Source organism: Myxocyprinus asiaticus, chromosome 19, assembly GCF_019703515.2.
Source record: "Myxocyprinus asiaticus isolate MX2 ecotype Aquarium Trade chromosome 19, UBuf_Myxa_2, whole genome shotgun sequence".
Lineage (NCBI taxonomy): Eukaryota > Metazoa > Chordata > Actinopteri > Cypriniformes > Catostomidae > Myxocyprinus > Myxocyprinus asiaticus.
Window position 1 is genome coordinate 33,613,831 of NC_059362.1, and position 21,231 is coordinate 33,635,061.

At 39.6% G+C, this 21,231-nt stretch overlaps 3 protein-coding genes across 5 annotated transcripts in view; 2 read left to right on the forward strand and 1 right to left on the reverse strand.

Moving 5' to 3' along the window:
- Positions 1–794: 794 nt before the first annotated feature.
- ptgs2b (prostaglandin-endoperoxide synthase 2b) lies at positions 795–5,746 on the reverse strand. The gene is made up of 10 exons (XM_051725122.1): positions 5,200–5,746; positions 4,961–5,077; positions 4,722–4,865; positions 4,388–4,531; positions 3,819–4,000; positions 3,637–3,720; positions 3,172–3,418; positions 2,636–2,922; positions 2,325–2,472; positions 795–1,766 (listed from the first exon to the last, which is right to left on the reverse strand). The coding sequence occupies exons 1-10, from the start codon at positions 5,258–5,260 to the stop codon at positions 1,357–1,359; spliced, it is 1,824 nt and encodes a 607-aa protein (XP_051581082.1). The 5' UTR covers positions 5,261–5,746; the 3' UTR covers positions 795–1,356.
- A 416-nt stretch (positions 5,747–6,162) lies between these two features.
- pla2g4ab (phospholipase A2, group IVAb (cytosolic, calcium-dependent)) overlaps positions 6,163–21,231 on the forward strand; it is a 35,269-nt gene continuing 20,200 nt past the window's right edge. Inside the window, exons 1-8 of one of the 3 annotated variants that reach the window (XM_051725116.1) lie at positions 6,177–6,323; positions 8,324–8,363; positions 9,184–9,320; positions 10,103–10,184; positions 10,403–10,551; positions 11,650–11,763; positions 11,865–11,902; positions 13,245–13,389. In XM_051725116.1, the coding sequence (XP_051581076.1) occupies positions 9,294–9,320; positions 10,103–10,184; positions 10,403–10,551; positions 11,650–11,763; positions 11,865–11,902; positions 13,245–13,389 (555 nt within the window). In that variant the 5' untranslated portion in view covers positions 6,177–6,323; positions 8,324–8,363; positions 9,184–9,293. Of the gene's footprint in view, positions 6,324–8,323; positions 8,364–9,183; positions 9,321–10,102; positions 10,185–10,402; positions 10,552–11,649; positions 11,764–11,864; positions 11,903–13,244; positions 13,390–21,231 lie in introns of all 3 variants that reach the window. The other 2 variants (XM_051725115.1, XM_051725114.1) reach the window with 2 other exon arrangements.
- On the forward strand, positions 13,396–15,052 carry LOC127456668 (uncharacterized). Its single transcript, XM_051725130.1, has one exon. It carries the CDS (start codon positions 13,999–14,001, stop codon positions 14,917–14,919), a length of 921 nt encoding a protein of 306 aa, XP_051581090.1. The 5' UTR covers positions 13,396–13,998; the 3' UTR covers positions 14,920–15,052.

Sequence of the window (21,231 nt, forward strand, 5' to 3'; positions counted from 1 at the left end):
ATTTTTTTCTGATTCTGACAATGTTTTAAAAATTTTTATCATTTCTCATCACACATCACGTTGTTTGTTAAGATTTAAGAGGATTACGTCTGCAGTTTTTTTAATATTCAAAGTATATTGCTGCCATTGCACATGTAACAAAATCCACACGTTTTATATGAAATGGCACTGCAACGTGCCTCTAAATCGGGGGCTTCACCTCATGCTTGAAGTTTATCTAGTAATCTATTCATTTGAATAAAAAATAGTAAAAAAGAGAAGTCAGACATGTTCGGATTCTTAAAAATTGAATAACATCTTTTTGGAAAGAATTGACAGTACTTTATGCATTGATTAATCTGTGAAGCCATTGATTTGCTGGCATTTTACTTAGTTAAAAGAATTCAAAGTTGAAACTGAATTAATTGATGTATCCAAACATATATCTTGACAGTGCTTTGCAATTCTGTAATCTCTGATAATGACACATTTACAAAGTTCTAATTGCTGATCTGATTGGTATTGCCTTAGAAATCATAAATCACTTGAGTTTAAATTTGGTTTTAATTATGACTGTTGTAATCTACTCAAGATATATCTGCTGCATTTTTAAAGTCAATGTAAAATTTGGTTTCTACATGTTGGTTCTGATATGCGTGTGTATATGAGGTATATCCCTTACACATTTAAGTCTTAAATAATTCACCGTAGACATCATCCACAATCATAGAGACAATATTTATTGCTTTGAAATTAGCTGTGTGGATATTTTAATTTATATACAATATAATTTAGTACCAATTGGTGCAAAAAGGGGCATTAATAGAATTCACAGCAAATAGAACACAAGGCTAAAAAATTTGATTTATTAGGATTTATCAGTTTATAAAGTAAAATGTACAGGTGTAAAAACAAGAAAATATCAGTACTTTTCCAGATTAAACAGGTGTGAAATTATTATTATTATTTTTAAAACAGTGCATAAAATTATAGAGCTATTTTAAAAGAAAACTACATATTCTGTTGAGATCTTGAGATGTTTAATTGTGGAGATTAAGAGAAACAAAAGCAGACAAAAAAAAAAAACAACAACAAAAAACAGACAGTAAACACAAACAAACCAGCTTAAACCACAGTAAACATTGTCAACAATATGAAACTGGAAAAGATAATCAGCATTATGGCATTGCTGAAATCTGAGTTCTAATGTAAACATTTTTACAATACATACACATTTAATAAATATTTAATTCTATTACGTATAAAACTTTTAATTACAAATACAAAAAAAATTCAGTCCAATAAATAAGATAAATATAATATTTATAAATAAATAAATAAATAATAAATAAATAATTTTCTTTCAGCATATAATTATCAGAGCTCAGAGGTCCGTTCTTTAAGTAAAACTGTAGGGTTGATTTTTTGATCCGAGTGAGAAGTACTTGCATTAATAGTGGCTGGTACCGAATCTTTTACGTCAGGCACATAGAAGGATGCTATGGGGCAGGGCCCTTTGACATTATTGCAAACAAGCCTCTGCAGAGAAGCAGTATTCACAATTTCAAAGCCCACTTTTCCGCCAAAGGTGCTCGGTTTCCAGTACTCAGGTGAACAGATGGGATTTCCCATAAGTCCTTTGAGGGAGTAGGGGGCACCCATCTCCACCATGGTCTCTCCAAAGATGGCGTTGAGCCTGGGCTTCTCAACCAGCAGACCGGTATAAAGCTCAACTGCATCCACATCCCCATACATCTCTTCAAGTTCCGCAGCCAACTCCTTCTCTCCTAAAACATAAAACAAGCTCATCATCTCAACTTGTCCTCTGAATTATTACTGATTTTACAGTATCCCCAGATACTTCTTGTTAAATTTCTATAATGCTTGGTATGCTTTCAAAACACAGGTGTGGTTTCTATGTAACCTTGTTATTCAAGGTGGCCCAATTTCTGACTTGGCTCCAACTGTATGTGCCCTTCTTATAGAAAGATACATAATTTGCATATTGGTGAGGGAGTTATTTTTTTATCTAGACTAATTTGGTTCAAATTCATCTGTTAGAGAATCTAAATCCTTTAATCTGCATTTATTGTTTACCAATACTAAGAATCATCAATGATAACAGAAAGATGTTTTTCCTGTACATGATTATTACATTGATATTGTTCAGACCAAGCTGTTAGAACAGCTGCATTTACTGAACATAAAATAGGTATGTTACTAGACTTAATTTATATGCAGAATATAAAAGAACTATGTGTCGATCTGCTTTCAATCAGCTGCCAATTTGAGATATTGTAGAGAAAAAAATCACCTCTCATTGGGCATCAAAGAAAATCCTTTACCTGTCATATCTTCAAAGGATTTGTATGGCTTCATGTTAAAGCGTTTCCTATAAGCATTGATAGACTGGTAGCGCATTTTTCTGCTGTCTTCAATTGACTTCATGGCCACCATCAAAACAGCCGGTGGAACATTACGCCCTCCAGCCACCTGGATTAAAAGTGAAGAGTTAAATAACCCTCACCTTGGGCGGTACCTTGTAACAGTACCTATCAACAGGCTAATCCCAAACAAGTTCAGTCAAACTTTTTATTCCTATTGCATTCCTATTTCAATACATGAAAAACAACCCCATCATTACCCCTTGGCTTACCCTTCCAGCCATCTGATTGGTGAAGGACTCAACCAAGCTGTTGATACCATAGTCAGTCAATATAGATGTGTTGAAGACAAACTGTTTGTAATTGTAGATTTCATCTTGAATGTGAAAATCGTCAGGCATAAGGGGGTGCCAGTGGTAAAGGGTGTTGAACTCAGAGGCAATCCTGTTCTGGTACTGGAAACGCTCGTTGAAGAGAAGTTCAGGATCAAACTTGAGCTTAAAATGGTAACCACTCAGGTGCTGCACATAATCTTCAATCACGATTTTGATCGTCTCACCTGGAGAGTATGAATACAGAGTAATCAATTAGAACCAGCTCACAACCTACTATTATAAAGCTTGCTTAAATATCCAGAAAAGCATGACATTAAACATTCAAAACTGAAATATTTGAAAAAGTATTTTGTGTAACAACCATAAAAGCTACATATCAATCCTGACCACCCAGTACACTTATCACAAACATTTTGTTTGTATGAAACATTGTCCAACTGTAACAAATGCAATTTTAATTATAGGGCACTAACCAATAAGGATGAGCCGAGAGGTCTGAAACAGCCTCTCGTCGTCCCAGTCAGGATGCACCTTTTTTAGAATATCACATACGCGGTTGTGTTCACGCAGCCAGATGGTGGCGTACATCATGAGCCCAGGAACAAGTCCAAAGGCTTCATGACCCACGGCAAAGCGACGGGTCTCAGGTACATGAGGAGGGTAGTGCATGTCTACTTGAACCTCGCTGGCTGTTGGAGGATACACCTCATCATCTAGAATCTGGTTGAGACAATGAACCTGAATTTAGTTACTTCACATTTTCCCACACCAATCTATGTTTGAAATAGCATACTTGCAATATAAAAGAGGAAGAGAAGTATAAAAAGCATGAGAAAGAGCAAAAACACCTAATGGGGAGGGTGTGTGTGGTGACTAAGAGTTCAGTGAACTGTAAGAGGTGTTATTTTAGATAATTTTGGGGTGGAGACATTCCTTACCTGATATCTCAGCTTGCCATCCTTGAAAAGTCTCAGCTTGTGTTGGCGATCAAGTTCCTGTCCATATATGTGACTCAAGTCCACCTAAAAACACCAGGCAACCATTAATAAAGCACTTTTGGTGCCAGCAGTTAATTCAGTAAATACCTTTATATAGTATATGTAATTTATAAGCTACGCACCCCATGACTCAGGGCTCTTGTGAACGCTGGACCTTTTTTCATGTCGGTTTTGAAAAACTGGTGTGTAAAGTGTTGGGCAAAGAAAGCAAACATAAGACTGGTGCGTTGAGGGTCCGGGATGAACTTTCTCCTGAGGAGCAGTTTCTCAGCCACCAGCTTCACATCTGGCAGCTCTTTCTTACCTGCCAAGAGAGAAGAAGAAATCATGAGAAAAAGACATCAACATATATATCTTCTTTTCTGACGGCAACTCCAAAAAGTGCTTGAAATGCTCCAGATCTTTTCTGTAATTGCTCATTCTCTTCCTTATTTAAAGCAATTTCAAAGCTTTGAATGGCCTCAATGACTTTAAGTGAGGGAAATTAATCTCTCAGCAATACTGTCTTAAGCACGTCTATGTATGTGGAGCTTCTTGTTTACTTTTCTCCACACACCCAAAGCATGAAGACTGGCAGGTTGAGTCCATAAGCTTCCACTACGCTCTGTCGAGCTGTGATGTAATGGGAAATGAGGTTCTTGCCAAATGCTAAGAAATGTGATAAAACAGGTCCGTGGAGAAAAAGACTCACCTGTGACTCCCATTGGTGTTGGGCAATCATGCGGGACAGGAGGCAATGTGCGGGTGTAGTAGGATAGATTAGAGTAAGCTTCCCAGCTTTTGTAACCATAGTCCGCATTGAATATAGAAGGGCTGTCGATCAGATGGGCACGTGCTGATTCAGGAGGAAAAATACACTTTTTAAAATTTGAATTATAGCTAAAATGGTTTATATTTCGTTTCAATTACACCAAAGATAAAAGTCAAAATAAAAGTTTGATTTAAAAATAATATATACATTTTACAAACACTAAAATGTAGGCATGAAAAGAGACTTTCATTACAAATAGCTTGTCTCAACTTACATGTTAATACATAACGCATTATGGCATCCCTCAAAAATGACATTTTGTTGACAATATTCCACAAGCCTTTGAAATGGGTGAGAATGTAATGCACAGTGTTGGGAGTAGGCTTCAAAGAAACTTTCACCCATGTGAGAAACTCGGCTGTAAACGCAACATTAAAGTAAAAAGTTAGTTGGTTTTTGAAACAGAACAGGGAACATATTTTACAGATGTCTAAACATGCTGGTTTCACTTACGTGTTGTGCAGTTTTGGCCGTAGTATCCAGTGCGTGTACAGTCGCATTCATACGAGTCGGAGCCCAGAGACGTGCAAACACCTCGATTCTGACATGGCTGGGAGCAGCAGGGGTTGGCTGCAACAAAAAATATTGATAATTGAGTTTATTTGAATTTTAGATGACTTAATGACTAGGATATATAGGCAAGACTAGTATCTACATATATAGCCTAAAATGTATTATAGTACATAACTTACCTCCTTGGCAAACCATGAGCCTCAGCAGCAAAAAAAGAATAAGCAATGCGACACTCTTCATTCCAGTGGCGTGTATTGGTACAGGCCTTATATGTTTCCTCACCGGTTCAGATCAGAGAATGAGTAAACTATCTAGTGAGAGAGGTGCAGTTATATGTTGAGGGGGTGAGTGACGCAATCGCGCGCGCGACTCTTCTCATTCTAGAAATACTATCCAAAGCAACTACACACAGATGACTAAGCGCGAATAAAAGACGGACGAATTGCAGACAATGATATAATAATGATTTGTTGGTACAGTTTATCGGATTATTGAATGCCACAAACTAACTCGACGAGCCTCTAGGCTATTCCGAAATATTATAATAGCTTATTGGTTTATTTCTATGAAACGTATCTACTGTTTATCAGATGATTTGTACCTTTACGAAACAAACCAAAACTAGTGTGGTAATGATAATAATGTCATGCGGAAATGTTTTTTTTTTTTTTTTTTTTTTTAATGATTACAAGGACGTAAACAAGTCCGTGAGTTGACAAAAATGACAGTTAAAATGATGCCCCCTTTCCGAGTGATAATCACGTAGCATCAGTTTTAAGGGTCCAAATGATACCCCCTTGTGGATAAATGAAACACGACTCGACCGCACAACTGATCCGCTTGCTAGAGAATATTACCTTAAGAGAGCATGAGCATCTTTACTTTTTAATACGTTCGTTTTCCACGCAATTTACAATTTTTTTTTTTTTTTTTTTTTTTTTTTTGACTTTGGCACTTTTTCACTCTTTTAAATAATTTCCGGTGCATTTTGTTATTTAAAAAAATAAATAAGTAAAACACTCTACACTTGAGCAACGTGTCATTTTACAGTAAGGGAAAAAATAAATGTATAGGATTAGAGAAGATAATGCTGAGCGTAGTAGAGACTTTATCATCAATAGGAAGCATGTTTAACTTAGCACCTCCTCTTCTTAAAATGACAGTCTGACCGAAGCGCACTATCTGCATAGAAGAAATACAACAATTTATATTTTTTCTGGGTTTTTGACTTTGCTTTTTCTCCTGTCCGGGGCAAGATATATACTGGAAGTCGATTACACAGGCTGTAATTAGTTAACGACAGGTAAGCTGTTGTTCACATCATGATTCATGTCACGGCGTGAAAGTAGCTGTGCAATGTTCTGTTCAGTTGCATCCACGGACAGTCTGAGAACGATTGCATGGGCGAAATGCGATGCAAAATGATTATGAATTTGTTTTAGAATGTAGCCTGTTTAAAAAAGAAAATAAAAGGCAAAAGCATGAGAATATTCGCCCCCAAAAGTCCCTGCGATCAAATTAACTTGGTTTAGTTTGATTATAGGAGATAAGAGAACAAAAAGTGTGAGATCTGCATGTTGTGTAGTTTAAACGGTGTTTATTGATGATGATGGATGATGATGATGACGATAACTAATTTTGGTTATTTTTTAGTTGTAATACTTTTATTTTAAATTCGTTATTTTTATTGTTGTAAAGAAGGAAAAGTTATAAAAGCAGAGCTCGCTAACTCTTAATAAAACCGTATAGTTACATTTCTAACTACATTAATGTACAATAACATAATTATATCATACATTAATAATGTCGTAATATTATTTATACTTATAATGAGAGTTATTATAAAGTGTTACACAGTTTTTTGATGGTCTGGTTTATGTACAGTATAGTGGCTACTAAATATCAGTTGCAGCCGTTGTTTCCGATGGGGTCTATTATTAATTACATATGAAAATGTCCGCTCGAACCGTATGCCGGGGGCGTTCAGATCGAACGCAGCGCAACTCATATAAGAGAACGCAGTGTCTCGAGACTTTATAAAAGTTACAATTCTTTTTAACCTGACATTTCGTCTAAAAACGCTGCCCTCCTGTATGAGACTCTGTGGAAACGGTCAAAGACGTCTGTCTCGCACATGTTTACATAGAAAGACAATTGGAAAAACAGCGCAGACGGATACAAAAATGTGTCTTTGGCAGTGTTGAGCCTTTTCTTGTGTCTGCGTGACCATGACCAGCACACACTGCGAAGTGCACGTGCTCTGTCCCAGTGCTAAAATCGCACGCATTGATGCTCTTCAAAAGCACTGTCTCGCTTATCTCCTACAGCGGTCCCAAGGACCAGCTCAATCCGAATTTGATCAAGGACTGATTTAGCATTGTGTTCCTTTTTCTCGGTTACTGGCAAAATAGTTTTGCGCTTGCGACTTAAAGGGATAGTTCAAAATTGAAAATTCTTTCATCATTTACTCACCCTCATGCCATCCCAGATGTGCGAAGATTTTTAGAAAAATACACTTTCACTTTCACATTCTTCTTTTGTTTTTGGCAATTTGCATTCTTTGTGCATATCGCCACCTACTGGGCAGGGAGGAGAATTTAAAGTAAAATAGGATTTTAAAATGTATCTGTTTCTCACCAACGCCTTTCATTTAGCTTTTGTAGACATGGGCTGCGTCCGAAACCACGTACAGTATTTGATGAAGGACGCACTTATCTGCCAGCAAACAGTACGTTCTTTTAGGTATGCATGCGAGAGTATGATTTGATTTCAGACATACTTCATCCGGGTATGTTGGCATCATCTCGTGACCCGAATATATGATGTAATAACAACTATCTGCTTTGGTTTTGTTAAACAAGCACCATTCAAGCACAAGGAAGAATTATCTTGGTATATATAGCACTTACAGTTGAGAAGAGGCATCTGCCTCGTGATTCACCGCTGTTCCTTTTAAATCCAGTGTTTTGAACATGACATCGCCTCAGCTCCCAGGGGATTATGAGATTGTTAAGTGTCCAGTCGATCCGCACTTTCAAATCTCACCAGAAATAGTAGGTCATTCGGATATTTCATGCTTACTGCTTCATGAATACTGTGAATTCGGACATACTACTCCATTAGCATACTATATAGTAGAGAAGTATGGATATTTGTACGCAGCGATGGATTTAACCACTGGAGTTTTATGGATTACATTTATGCTGACTTTATGTGCTTTTTGGAGCTTCAAAATCCATTCACTTGCATTGCAAGGACCTACAGAGCTGAAATATTCTTCTTAAAATCTTTGTATGTGTTCAGCAGAAGAAAGACATTCATACACATTTGGGATGGCATTAGGGTGAGTAAATGATGGTGAACTATCCCTTTAAGTAATTTATTCTTTGTTACAATACACAGTCCAACAAAAACTGCCATATCCAATGTCCAAGATATCTTATCATATTGTTACTTTTTTAATTACTTTTTTAAAGTTTGATTGTAGCAGTCTATGGAATTTTGGTGGAAACTGTGGTTCCAATCATTCATCATTCATGTTACTTTCTTTACATACATAAATTGGCTACTGTGCAATGGATGACTAATGAACAACATATACTTCATGTGTAATTATTTTGAAGACATGCATGTTATTTTACTTGATCAGAGAAATGCTACTCTCAGCTGTTGTTAAATGCTGCACAGTCTGCACTTCATAATGCAAGCAATCCATAATACTGTGTTATTTACAAAGCACATATGCTAATGATATGTTTGACTGTAGTAATTAATGGAGTTGTCAGTATAATAAATGTCCTGTCGTTTCCATTTTACTGTGTGCAAACATGCAGCCCAGATTATGGATGTTATATTCTTTCACACTTCCCTCCGGTTCATAGTTACATCTCGGTTTCCTGACTGCACACTTCCCGTTTTCACTACGGACTACACTCATTTCAACATTCTCTCTGTATGTCTATAATCACCCCCTTCTTGCTCTTTTATGCACACCCACACACACACCCATCCCGTGCCCATTTTTGTTTTAGTTTAGTTCCCATCATTCATGACATCATTCATGCAAATGATAGATCCAGTAATTAGTTTGCTTTCCAATCAAAGATACCCTGTGATTAGAATTACTTATGTTGAAGAATTACCCCATTATTTTTGCCTTTTAGTGCATTTAGATGTCCAGTAGCACTACTAGAGGACTTCTCTTGGAGCAAAGGTCTTTGAAGAGCTCTAAGGATATTCAGCCGGTTTTGTCAGTTTTAGCTGTGAAGCTACCATGTCACTCACAGATCATCACATCTTTGTAAGTAGAATAAAATTCTTAGATTTTCTTCTAAGAATAACAGCAGAGGCCTTGAGTACTCCATTGTGGCTTCCAAGGTGGTCAACCAAAACTGAGGCAGTTTCTCAACACAGATTATTGTTTTGCGTTTACTGTAAGTTTAAAATTAGGGATGCTTCCTTTTTGGATAGACTCTTTTTCAATTGGCCAGAGTGCTTAATGCTGGTTCCCTATAGATTTGAAGTATAGAGCAAAGTAATGCCTATTTGGCCTACTATTCTTTAAGCAGACTGATACAAGCAGAAACAGGGAAATCACATGCTACCAGCAATATACAGTATGTACATCAAGCAATTAGCCCTTTGTTTACTCTCCATAAGGCAACCATTCTCTGACTCATTCTCTGTACATTAATTTCTGTTAAATTTAAAGTGTACGAGAGATAGTTAAGGCTTTGATGCTGAATTTTAAGGCTTTTGAGACTTGTTCGCTGCCTTTCAAGGCTGATGAAAAAGGCATTGTCACGTTTATTGACACTTCCTTTTTTTCTAAATTCAGATTGATGAGAAATTTAGATATTTAGAAAAATCAAAATTTCTCATAATTTAGACACTTAGACTTCCACATAATCTAAAATATTATGACCTAGATATCTTAATCTCATTAAAGACTCCTGCATATTTGTTCACTTATTTATAATGATGATTTTGATGATGATTAGTAGTAGTAGTAGTAGCATTAGGAGTAGGGGAAGTTGTACTAGCAGCAGTGGTGGTGAATTAAGTGTTATGTTCATTTCTCAGGTTGAACAGCAAATCTCACACAAATTCAAAGTGAAAGTGTTGCGAGCTGAAAATGTCACCAAAGGACCTCTTGGAGACCTGTGTGAGTTATAGATTGTATTATACTATTTCTCATACTTTTTAATGGAGAAATGGTGTAACTTATAGATGCCAGACATTATGCAATCATGCATTGCAATCACCTGATTCAAGCAACTAATCTCAGATAAAAAGATTAATGGATGAGATCTGATTTGACCATTTTATACAATAAAACATGAAGGTTGCTAACACACTAACTAAACATGTTTATTCCTGTAGTGGACACCCCAGACCCATACGTGGAGCTGTTCATACCCACTTCCCCTGAGAGCAGGAAGAAAACACGACATATTGACAATGACATTAATCCAGAGTGGAATGAGACCTTTGAATTCATCCTAGACCCCAATCAAGAAAATGTATTAAAGGTAAACAGAAAATAATGTCAAATTACAATTAAACAATTTATAAGCTCCCTTCGAATAATAGACATCACAGACATTACCGTGTCATTATTACTTTGTCATTTGTTATTCAGGATGCAGCAGAGCACAGTCTGAATTTAAGGGGGATTTGGGGCAAAACTGCCACCATTCATGACAAATATATGGGGCAAAAATTTCCCCTGTAATTACATTTCTGTTTTTTATTTGTACCATCTCATATAGTCCTTAACATTTTAGCCCTAGTTGTACAAATAATGGCATAAAATATGAATGATTTTGTAAGAGGTAATATAAATTCTCAGTCTTGAGAATTTGTATTCATTAATTGATTAAATTGACATATTTGATATAAACAGATTGTTTTAAATGGTTAGAGAAAATATGCCCCCTTAAATGTAAAAATGCCTCTGATAATCAAATCCAGGGCGCAAATATTGCCCCTTAATGTACAAGTTCATTTCTGACACTGCAGCAGAGAATGAGATATTAATAATAAATGCAATAAATAATTATGTGTTTAAAAACTTACTGCACATTTTCAATGATAGATTCTTTTAATTGATCATTATATAAGTGAAGTGTGTCATTTTTGCACTACTAGTGGAACCAAACAGATTTGCAAGCATGTTTCCCAAACATTCTCGGTCTGCTGTCAAACAGGTAGTCCAGCCCCAAACTCACCATTGGCTGATCCAGAAATTGACATGTTGGGTCAACAGAGAATGTTTAAATGAAAGGAAAAAAAACCAAACAAAAACAACCTTGCAGCGTTTAGAAAGCACCAGAGAGCCACAATTTTCCATTCTTTGGAAGTTAACCTAAAAATATCTTCGAATTATAAATTATGCACTTCCTGGCACAATATATTCACATCCCTGTTAATTTATAATGTTTAGAAATTTCATTTCCAAGAACATTGGCACTTAAATGAGATCTCCTTTTTTAATTATTTTTTAAATGTGCAGTATCAAAAGCCTGTAGTAATTTAAACATTTCTTAAAATCTATGTATGCTGATCAGGCTTAGTTAAAAGTGTACATACAGTGAGTCAATGATATGGTTCCTGTCTTTTGTTTCCAGGTGACATTAATGGATGCAAACTATGTTGTGGATGAAATGTTGGGTACAGTCTCATATGACATCTCTAAACTCAAAGTTGGACAAACAGAACTTGCATCGTTCCTTATAGGAAAAGTAAGGATCTTTCTTTTTTCTTTCTTTCTTTCTTTCCTTTGTCAAGTTATGTGGGCATGATCTGTGTTATACTAATTATGTTTTTTGTTGTTGTTTTACAGGCAACCAATGTTTTTTTAGAGATGTCTTTGGAGGAGTGGTATGTATTACAGTGAACGAAACTGTTCTGTGAATTGTGTACAATATAAGAGACTGTCAGGGCCAAGATCATCTTTCTTGGAACATTTTTCAGTAGTATTCAAAACCCATCATTTTATCCATAGTTTCTGGAGAAGTTTTGGCTGGGAAGCTAATGAAAAAAGCTCATTTGCAATATATTTCAGAGAATAGCTTCTGCTGATAGTCATCTGCTGCTGTTTGTTGATGTCTTCAAGGCAGGGGCATAGGGATGATCTGAAAACTCATCAGCTGCTCTTCAGTTTTAGAAAATATTTGAGGATATGTGTAAAGAATATGTGATTTTTTTATAGAAAATGTTTTATGTTTTAAGAATATGTGATATAATTTGAAAGAAAGCATATCAACTGAGCTTTTAAGAAACATCAGCATTTTTTATGATAGGACTTTAATAATTAGAACTAAAATGTAGAAACCATGTATTTTCATATTAAACAGAATTATCATAAAATTTAATGACTGCAGTCAAACATTGGTCCAGTCAGCCAGAACCAAAAAAATCATAGCTTAAAAAATATTCCTTAATGTCAGTGTCAAATATGATCTTACCTGAACAATTTCAGAAGCTTGTCTCACCATTGACTTTGTCACTGACCTTTTATTTTTTATTTTTTTTAAATAGCCACAAACATCACCATTACCATTTCTCTAAATTCAATATAATAGCCAAACAAAAAACTTGGAAAATTAAAAAAACAATATCATTGTTTAGATGTATACTATGACACGATTATTGCTGTCACACACATGACCCGAATGAAAGAAATCCCGAATGTCTGTCCTCTTAAGTTTTTTTGGCTGGTGGTTGTAGGCTACATGAGACTTGGTCATTCAGTATTTCAATAAAACAAGACTAACAATAAAGAGGTCAGAGATTAAAAACTCGCTAAAAGTTACCAAAATGTAAAATGTTTTTATCTGTTTACCAACATTAACTTACAATAATGACATTTATTTATTTTTCAAAGTGCATTTGTAATAGTTGCTAGGCCCCTGCTTGAAGGTGAAGTCCAGCATGCAAGTTGTTGTCAGAGATAACCATTTTGCCATGTGTGGCAATGCATTTGTTTGTTACTCTTCAGTTTTGGCTGGCTTTCTTGTTCAACCTATTTTCAGTTATAAAAATGGTATCTCAAATGCCAGAGAGAACTCACTGCTTGTGGTAAATCATTTTATTTCAGTTCTCTGAAACCTATACCCATCTTCTTGATAATCCACTATTCTATTGAGGGAGTGTAATGTATTCATTATAACTCTATAATTAAAGAGCCACTTGTCTGTTTTCTCTTTTCCACTGTTCTCAGTTCAGCAACTGACCTTCGATTCAATCTGGATCTGTGTCCTAAAGAAAAGCTGTACAGACAACACCGACGTGACAGGGTCATGCTGGGCATTAAGAAATTGCTGCACATGGAGAAACCCTCATTTCTCCCTTTTTCTCCTCATGAGGTACCACACATGCATTGATTGCTTTCTCTCCCAGACTCTTAAAACAGGGCATGAGGTTAGGGCTAATATCTGGAACCAGGAGAACCACACGTTCAAATATGTTTGTGCTCTGTTATCACTTCCATTGTTCCTGTAAGCATGTCCTGAGGCACAAGGGTTGGGGTTGCATGAGAAAAATGTATATGAATTTATGAAGTCCCAAAAGCAGCTCAGATTTCCACATTACTCTAGCAAAGTCATTATGTAACCCAAGATATTTGGCCTTTGTGGCGGCGGGGGCGTGGTCGAGCATTCGTCCGGAGAGAGAGAAAGCAGTAAGGGTGCATACACCTGAGCCTGGTAATGACTAAAACCTGTTTTCTAATTGCAGTAAGCATTGGGGAGAGCGATAAAGAGTGACCACACCAGAGACCAAGGGAGAGAGACCCGTCTGAAAGAGACTGTTGTGTTTAAAGTGGAAATGTGTACTGCTGAAAAGCCCTTTTGAGTTGTTATTAAAAATCATACCTTTGAGTTGAAGAACCCAGTTCCCGTGTCCTCCCTTCCCTCCCTACATCAAGTCCTTTACTCTGGTGCTGAAACCTGGGAAATTGGAGGAAGTACGCAGTCATGGAGTACTCGCAGTTTGCCGAAGTCCTCAAGTCCCTCGCCGGTCTGCACCACACCCACCATCAGGCCCTGCTTGAGCTACGCCAAGACCAAGATCGTCGCTTCCATGAGATCCTCCAAGTTCAAGCAGAGGACCGGCATGTGATCCAGAGCCTCCTCAGCCAGGAGAAAGCCCCGGCCGAGACCCCGGACACAGCAGCCCCGGCCGCTCTCATGAAGATGGGGGCAGAGGATGATCCAGAGGCCTTCTTGGATATTTTTGAGCGGACAGCCGAGATCTGGGGCTGGCCGCGTGCTCAGTGGGCGGCCACGCTCATTCCCTTGTTGTCTGGGGAAGCCCAACTCGCGGCACAACAACTGCCGGCGGCAAGCCTCCTGGTTTATGACGACCTGAGGAAGACCATCTTGCAGTGGGTTGGCCGCAGCCCTGAGCAGTACAGACAGCTTTTCCGCTCGATGAAGTTGGAGGGTAGCGGTCGACCATTTGCCTTCATCCAACGGCTCCGGGACGCCTGCCAGAAGTGGCTGCCGGCGGAGGACTGTGACGTCGAGGGAGTGATCGACCAGGTGGTGCTGGAGCAGCTGATCCATCGGCTACCAAAAGGAATGGCGGAGTGGGTCCAGTACCACCGCCCGGTGTCACTGGAGGAGGCTGTCCAACTGGCGGAGGACCATTTGTCGGCATACCAGAGGGCGGAAGAGCCCTCCCACTCTCTCTCCCCTCCCCCTATGTTTTCCCCGATCTCCCCCCCGTCCACTCTGCTCTCTCCCAACAGCCCATCCCAGTACCCCGGAGGTGTGGAATCCCGCTGCCGAAGCCGGTTCCCCATTCGTGGGGGTTTGTTCCCCTCCAGGGGACTTCATTGCCTCATTGCTCTCCCCCTCAGGTGGATGTACCCGCCGGCACAGGTGTGGGCGTAGTGCCTGGGCCAGCCTGCTGGAGTTGCAGGGATCCGGGACACTTCCGGGATCAATGCCCCGTGATGAGGCTGGGAACTGTAGTCCAGATCCCCAACACTCCACGGGCTGCCCTGATCGAGCCGGAGCATACAGAATACCGGTAAGTGTCAAGGGGAGTACTCATCAAGCCTTGGTGGATACGGGCTGTAACCAGACCACTATCCACCAATGTTTGGCTCAACACGAGGCTTTGGGCACAAACAAAGTGGTGAGGGTGAAGTGTGTGCATGGGGATATTCACAACTACCCTGTAGTGACCCTCGTTATTAAATTTCGGGGAAAAAAAGCATAGAGTGGAGGTGGCGGTTAGTTCCTGCCTCACCCATCTGCTAATTCTGGGAACTAATTTTCCTCCACGCGTGACCTTACCAACGAGCTTACGTCATCCCTCTCATGAGCGCGTGTCACAGAGATGTACGGAAGCAAACATTTGTAGTTAAAAAGTATATAAGTATTGTTTTGTTTCTAAAAATAATCAATCGTTTGGGTACAGAAGAACTTTATTTGTCGACTGGAGTTGTGTGGTTTATTTTGATGCACCCTAAATATGCATTTTGGACCGTCAAAAAAGTATAGTACATTCACTTGCATTGTTTAAAGGAGGAGGCCTGAAATTAAATCCTAAATAACTTAAATTCTGTTTTGATGAAGACAGAAACTCAGATACATCTTGGATGGCCTGAGGGTGAGTAAATTATCAGCAAATTTTCTTTTTTGGGTGAACTATTCCTTTAACGCCAATATCCCACGAAAAAACAGTCTTCTACACACCGTTTGGTTACACCAATTTGTGACACTTCCGTTTGGTTTGTTTGGAGCCCCGGCTACGTTTCAGCGCCTCATGGACCGAATCCTCAGACCACACTCTGCTTACGCTGCTGCCTATCTGGATGACATCATTATATACAGTAATGAATGGTAGCGGCACATGCAGCATCTGAGGGTGGTTCTGAGGTCGCTGTGACAGGTGGGACTCACGGCAAACCCTAAGAAGTGCGCAATTGGATGGGTGGAGGTACAGTATCTGGGGTTCCACATGGGCCATGGGCAGGTGCGTCCCCAAATTGATAAAACTGCGGTGATTGCGAGACCTAAGACCAAAAAGGGGGTGAGAAAGTTCCTGGGGCTGGCTGGCTATTATAGAAGGTTTGTGCCTAATTATTCAGATGTCACCAGCCCGCTGACTGATCTCACTAAAAAGGGAGCTCCAGACCCGGTCCAGTGGACGGAGCAGTGTCAACAGGCGTTTACGCAGGTGAAAGCCGCACTTTGTGGTGGGCCACTTTTACATTCACCCAATTTCTCTATCCCTTTCATTCTACAGACGGACGCTTCAGACAGAGGGCTGGGGGCCATGCTTTTGCAGGTGCTGGAGGGGGAAGAACGCCCGGTGCTGTACATTAATCGCAAGCTCTCGCTGAGGGAGACTAAGTACAGCACCATTGAGAAGGAGTGTCTTGCCATCAAGTGGGCGGTCCTCACTCTCTGCTTCTTCCTGCTGGGGTGGGCCTTCACCCTCTGTTCAGATCACGCCCCACTCCAGTGGCTCCACCGCATGAAAGATACCAATGTGTGGATCACCTGGTGGTATCTGGCTCTTCAGCCGTTTAAGTTCGAGGTGGTCCACAGACCGGGAGCGCATATGGTCGCGGACTTCCTTTTCAGAAATGGAGAGGGAGTGGCAGACAGACCGGATGTCTCCCCGGCCTGAGTCAGGCAGTGGGGATATGTGGCGGGGGCGTTGTCGAGCATTCGTCCGAAGAGAGAGAAAGCGGTAAGGGTGCATACACCTGAGCCCGATAATGACTAACACCTGTTTCTGATTGCAGTAAGCATTGGGGAGAACAATAAAGAGTGACCATGCCAGAGACCAAGGGAGAGAGAGACCCGTCTGAAAGCGAATGTTGTGTTTAAAGTGGAAATGTGTACTGCTGAAAAGCCCTTTTTAGTTGTTATTAAAAATCATACCTTTGAGTTGAAGAACCCAGTTCCTGTGTCCTCCTTTCCCTCCCTACGCCAAGTCCTTTACAGCCTTATTAAGCATGTGATGAACCAGACATTTTGTGACAGTTCTTAGTAAAATCAGCACTTTGATGACTGGCAAAGTTTTGCTTCTCTAATGGTCATTGTTTCCTCTCATTTTAAAGTTTTTGTTCTTTTTGGCATATTTCCTTTGCTTTTGCTAGTTCAGTCTTGGCTCAGCTAGCAGCATGTGAAAAAGATGGAATCCAAATCTAAATAGGAATTTTTAACTGAGACCTGTGAGAACTTGGCTGGTGTGTTATTACTGGATGATTTTATAAGCTCAAAATGAAGAAAAGAAAAATACAGCAATGGAGGTCTCAAAGACTGAATCAAAGACAATAACATTCAGGCCAAACTGCTTTTGTTCACATACTGTAAATCTAAATGAGACTTGTGCACTTACAGTCACATAGTTATTACATTTAGATTACTGTAAGTGATGGTAGCCCTATGGCTTAAAGGGATAGTTCACCCAAAAATGAAATCATTAAAATGAAAATCTTTGTTGTTACAAACTCGACTTTCTTTGTTCTGTAGGCAGAATGTTAGCCTCAGTCATCATTCACTTATTTTGACTGGAAAAAGTTTTCTTTTTATCCCTTTCAGTATATGGGCTGCTCACTCAATAGTTGAGATTTAAAGTTGTGTTCACAACATGTTATTACTATATTTAGTAATAATAAGTTTCTGATTGGTAAAAAATATTTCATGTTGTTGTCAAACTCATAATCAACTTGGAAGGTGGAAACTTTCTAAATATATGTACTGCATTTGATTAAGAATGCACTTCTCCCAACCCTGTAGTCACGTGTTCGAATCCAGGATTTGCTGAGTGACTCCAGCCAGGTCTCCTAAGCAACCAAATTGGCCCAGTTGCTAGGGAGGGTAGAGTCACATGGGGTAACCTCCTCGTGGTCGCTATAATGTGGTTTACTCTCGGTGGGGCGCGTGGTGAGTTGTGCGTGAATCCTCCACGGTAACGTGCTCAACAAGCCACGTGATAAGATGCACAGATTGACGGTCTCAGATGCGGATGCAACTGAGATTCATCCTCCATCACCCAGATTGAGGCGAGTCATTACGCCACCATGAGGACTTAGAGCAATTTGGGAATTGGGCATTCCAAATTGGGGAGAAAATCAAAAAAAGTATGCAGGTGAGTGGTATGAATACATTCTGGACATACTTCATCCAATAACGTGGGCATTTTATTGAATATACACTCACCAGCCACTTTAATAGGTTCACCTGAACATCTACTTATTCAAACGATTATCTAATCAGCAGTGTAATTTGGTGGGAGTGGTGGTGGTGGTGGGCTAAAGCACATAACTGGTAAGCATAAGGTTGCTGGTTCAATCCCCACACCACCATTATGTCCTTGAGCAAGGCACTTAACTCCAGGTTGCTCTAAGGGGATTGTCCTGTGTAAGTGCACTGTAAGTCGCTTTGGATAAAAGTGTCTGCCAAATTCATAAATGTAAATGTATGAAATCAAGAGCATCAGAATGGGGGAAAAATGTGATCTCAGTGATTTAGAAGGTGGCATGATTGTTGGTGCCAGATGGGCTGGTTTGAGTGTTTCTGTAACTGTTGATCTCCTGGGACATTCATGCGCAACAGTCTCTACAGTGTATAGAGAATGGTGTGAAAAACAAAAAAGTAGTTTATGTGGACGAAAATGACTTGTTGATGAGAGAGGTCAACGGAGAATGGCCAGACTGGGTTGAGCTGACAGAAAAGCTACAGTAACTCAGATAAACCCTCTGTACAATTGTAGTGAGCAGAATAGCATCTCAGAATGCACAACATGTCGAACCTTGAGGCGGATGGGCTACAACAGCAGGGTTCCACTTCTGTCAGCCAAGAACAGAAAATTGAGGCTGAAGTGGGCCTACCATTTGTGTACCTCAGCAGAAATCCAGATTTGTCAGACCAGGCGATGTTTTTCAAATCGTCTACTGTCCAGTTTTGGTGAGCCTGTGCCAACTGCAGCCTCAGTTTCCTGTTCTAAGCTGATAGTAGTGGTACCCGGAGGGGTCTTATGCTGCTGTAGTGGTACCCGGAGGGGTCTTATGCTGCTGTAGCTCAATGTACAACATGTTGTATGTTCAGAAATGCTTTTCTGTATAGAATTGTTGTTACGTGTGGTTATTTGGGTTACTGACACCTTCCTGTCAGCTTGGACAAGTCTGGCCATTCTCCTCTGACCTCTGTCATTAAAAAGCCATTTTCGGGGAGTCACGTGGCGCCATGCAAGGGTTGGACGTGTGAACGGCGAGCTGTGCACATTTTGATAGATTTTAATACTTTTTAGTTCATAAACCAGTGAGATTCTATACACCCTGATCCATAACTGTTCTATGAAGACAATATGTCAAAGAATTCAAAATCCTCGGGCTCTGGAGACATTAAAAGACAAGCTGATACCCCAGACAGGGCTGTAGACCAGGGACTCGGTTTGGACAGTGTGGCGGGAGAAATTCATCATCAACTGGCGAGTATGTTGGTGATGCTGGCAAAGGTCGTCACAGACTTGGAGGATCTTGCTGTAATACATCGATCGATCACTTCTATGGAGACGAAATTCTCAGAGTTGGTTACAAGAATTGGGGACGTCGAGAAATGGATCGATTATCTGGAGTTATCGGAGAGGGAATTAGCTGCGAATCTGCTAGCAACCAAGGCGGACTTGGAAAGCATTTTGTAAAAATTGGAAGACCTTGAGAATCGTAGCCGGTGAAACAACGTCCGTTTTGGTGAAATTGGTGAAATTCCTAGACAAGCTCTTCCCAAGTCTGCTCGACATAACAGGCCAACAGAAATCAAGCGAGCTCACAGAGTTCCGGCTCGGCGATCAGCTGAGAGAGACAGGCCCTGGTCAATTCTGGCCAAATTTCATTTTGCGAATTCAACAAGAGAGAAACGTGATCGATTCAAAGAATGCAAGAAACTCTTACATCAACGGAAGGTCACTTTTGCTCTGATGTTCCTGGCCAAATTGAGAATAGATACTAAGGATGGCTGTAAAACATTCACATGCCCAGAGCAAGCATTATCCTTCATAGATCAATGGAGTGAGTAAGTTATTGTGTGATGCAGCCGACTGGACCTGATTCACTGAACATTCACTTGACTGTTCGAGGAAGCTGGGCGCCTTCTTTGTTTCTTTTTGTGCTGGTTCCGCCTAGTGGCCGGAGTGTGTTTTGTGGAGTAACACTCCTTCGGGACAGTTGTTGTTGAATCTGCACATTCTTTGTTCTTACGCCTCCTATTGGTTGGAGTTTGTTCTTTGGAATATTTCTTGCAAAACATTGGAGTGATTTTTTTTTTTTTGCACTCATGTAACAGCCAAGTGAGCCTGACTCACTGAACATTCACTTGACTGTCCAAAGAACTGAGCGCCTTTTTTGTTTTTTATTTTTTTGCTGGTTCCACCTAGCGGCTAGAGTTGTTTTCTGGAGGAACACACCTTTGGAACAGTTATGTGGAGGAATTTACACGTCTTTGTGTTTATCCCGCCTATTGGCTGGAGTTTGTTTTATAGTTTATATTCTGTTGTGTAATTCTGTCTCACAAAATTTGTACAGAAGCAAATCCGATGGCAAAGTTGTCGCGGAGGCTATTGTAGGCGTACATAGACTGTTTGAGTTTAAAGGGATGGATGGCGGTTGGCATTATCATGTGCGGGGTTAAGGCGCACGTTTTTCTTTTTTTAGTTTTTTTGTTTTAGGGGAAGTTTGGGGTTTGATTGTTGCCCTAATGTGGAATGTGGTCTTTATAATTCTATTTTTGACACACAATCTATTTTTTCTAATATGTCAAAATGTCAGATGTTAGTATGAGTGGATTGCCTCGCTCCTTGTGGAATGTGAATGGGTTGGGGCACCCCATAAAAAGAAGGAAGGTTATTCCTTTTATTAAACGTAAGAAATATGATATAGTGTTTCTTCAAGAAATGCATCTTTTTCCGCAGAAAGCTGAAAATTTTGGGAAGATATGGGGTGGACATGTTTTCTTTAGTGCTGGCTCAAGTAAGAGCAGGGGAGTCATTACATTGATAAGTAAATATCTACAATTCAAATGTCTCAAACAGATGAATGATAAATTAGGAAGAGTCATTATTGTTTTAGCAGAAATTCATGGGTAAAGTCTTATTTTGGCTAATATTTACACACCTAATGCTGATGATCAGGGATGTTGCAAGCCGCTGGCACCCCTCATGATATAATATTGGGAGGAGAATTT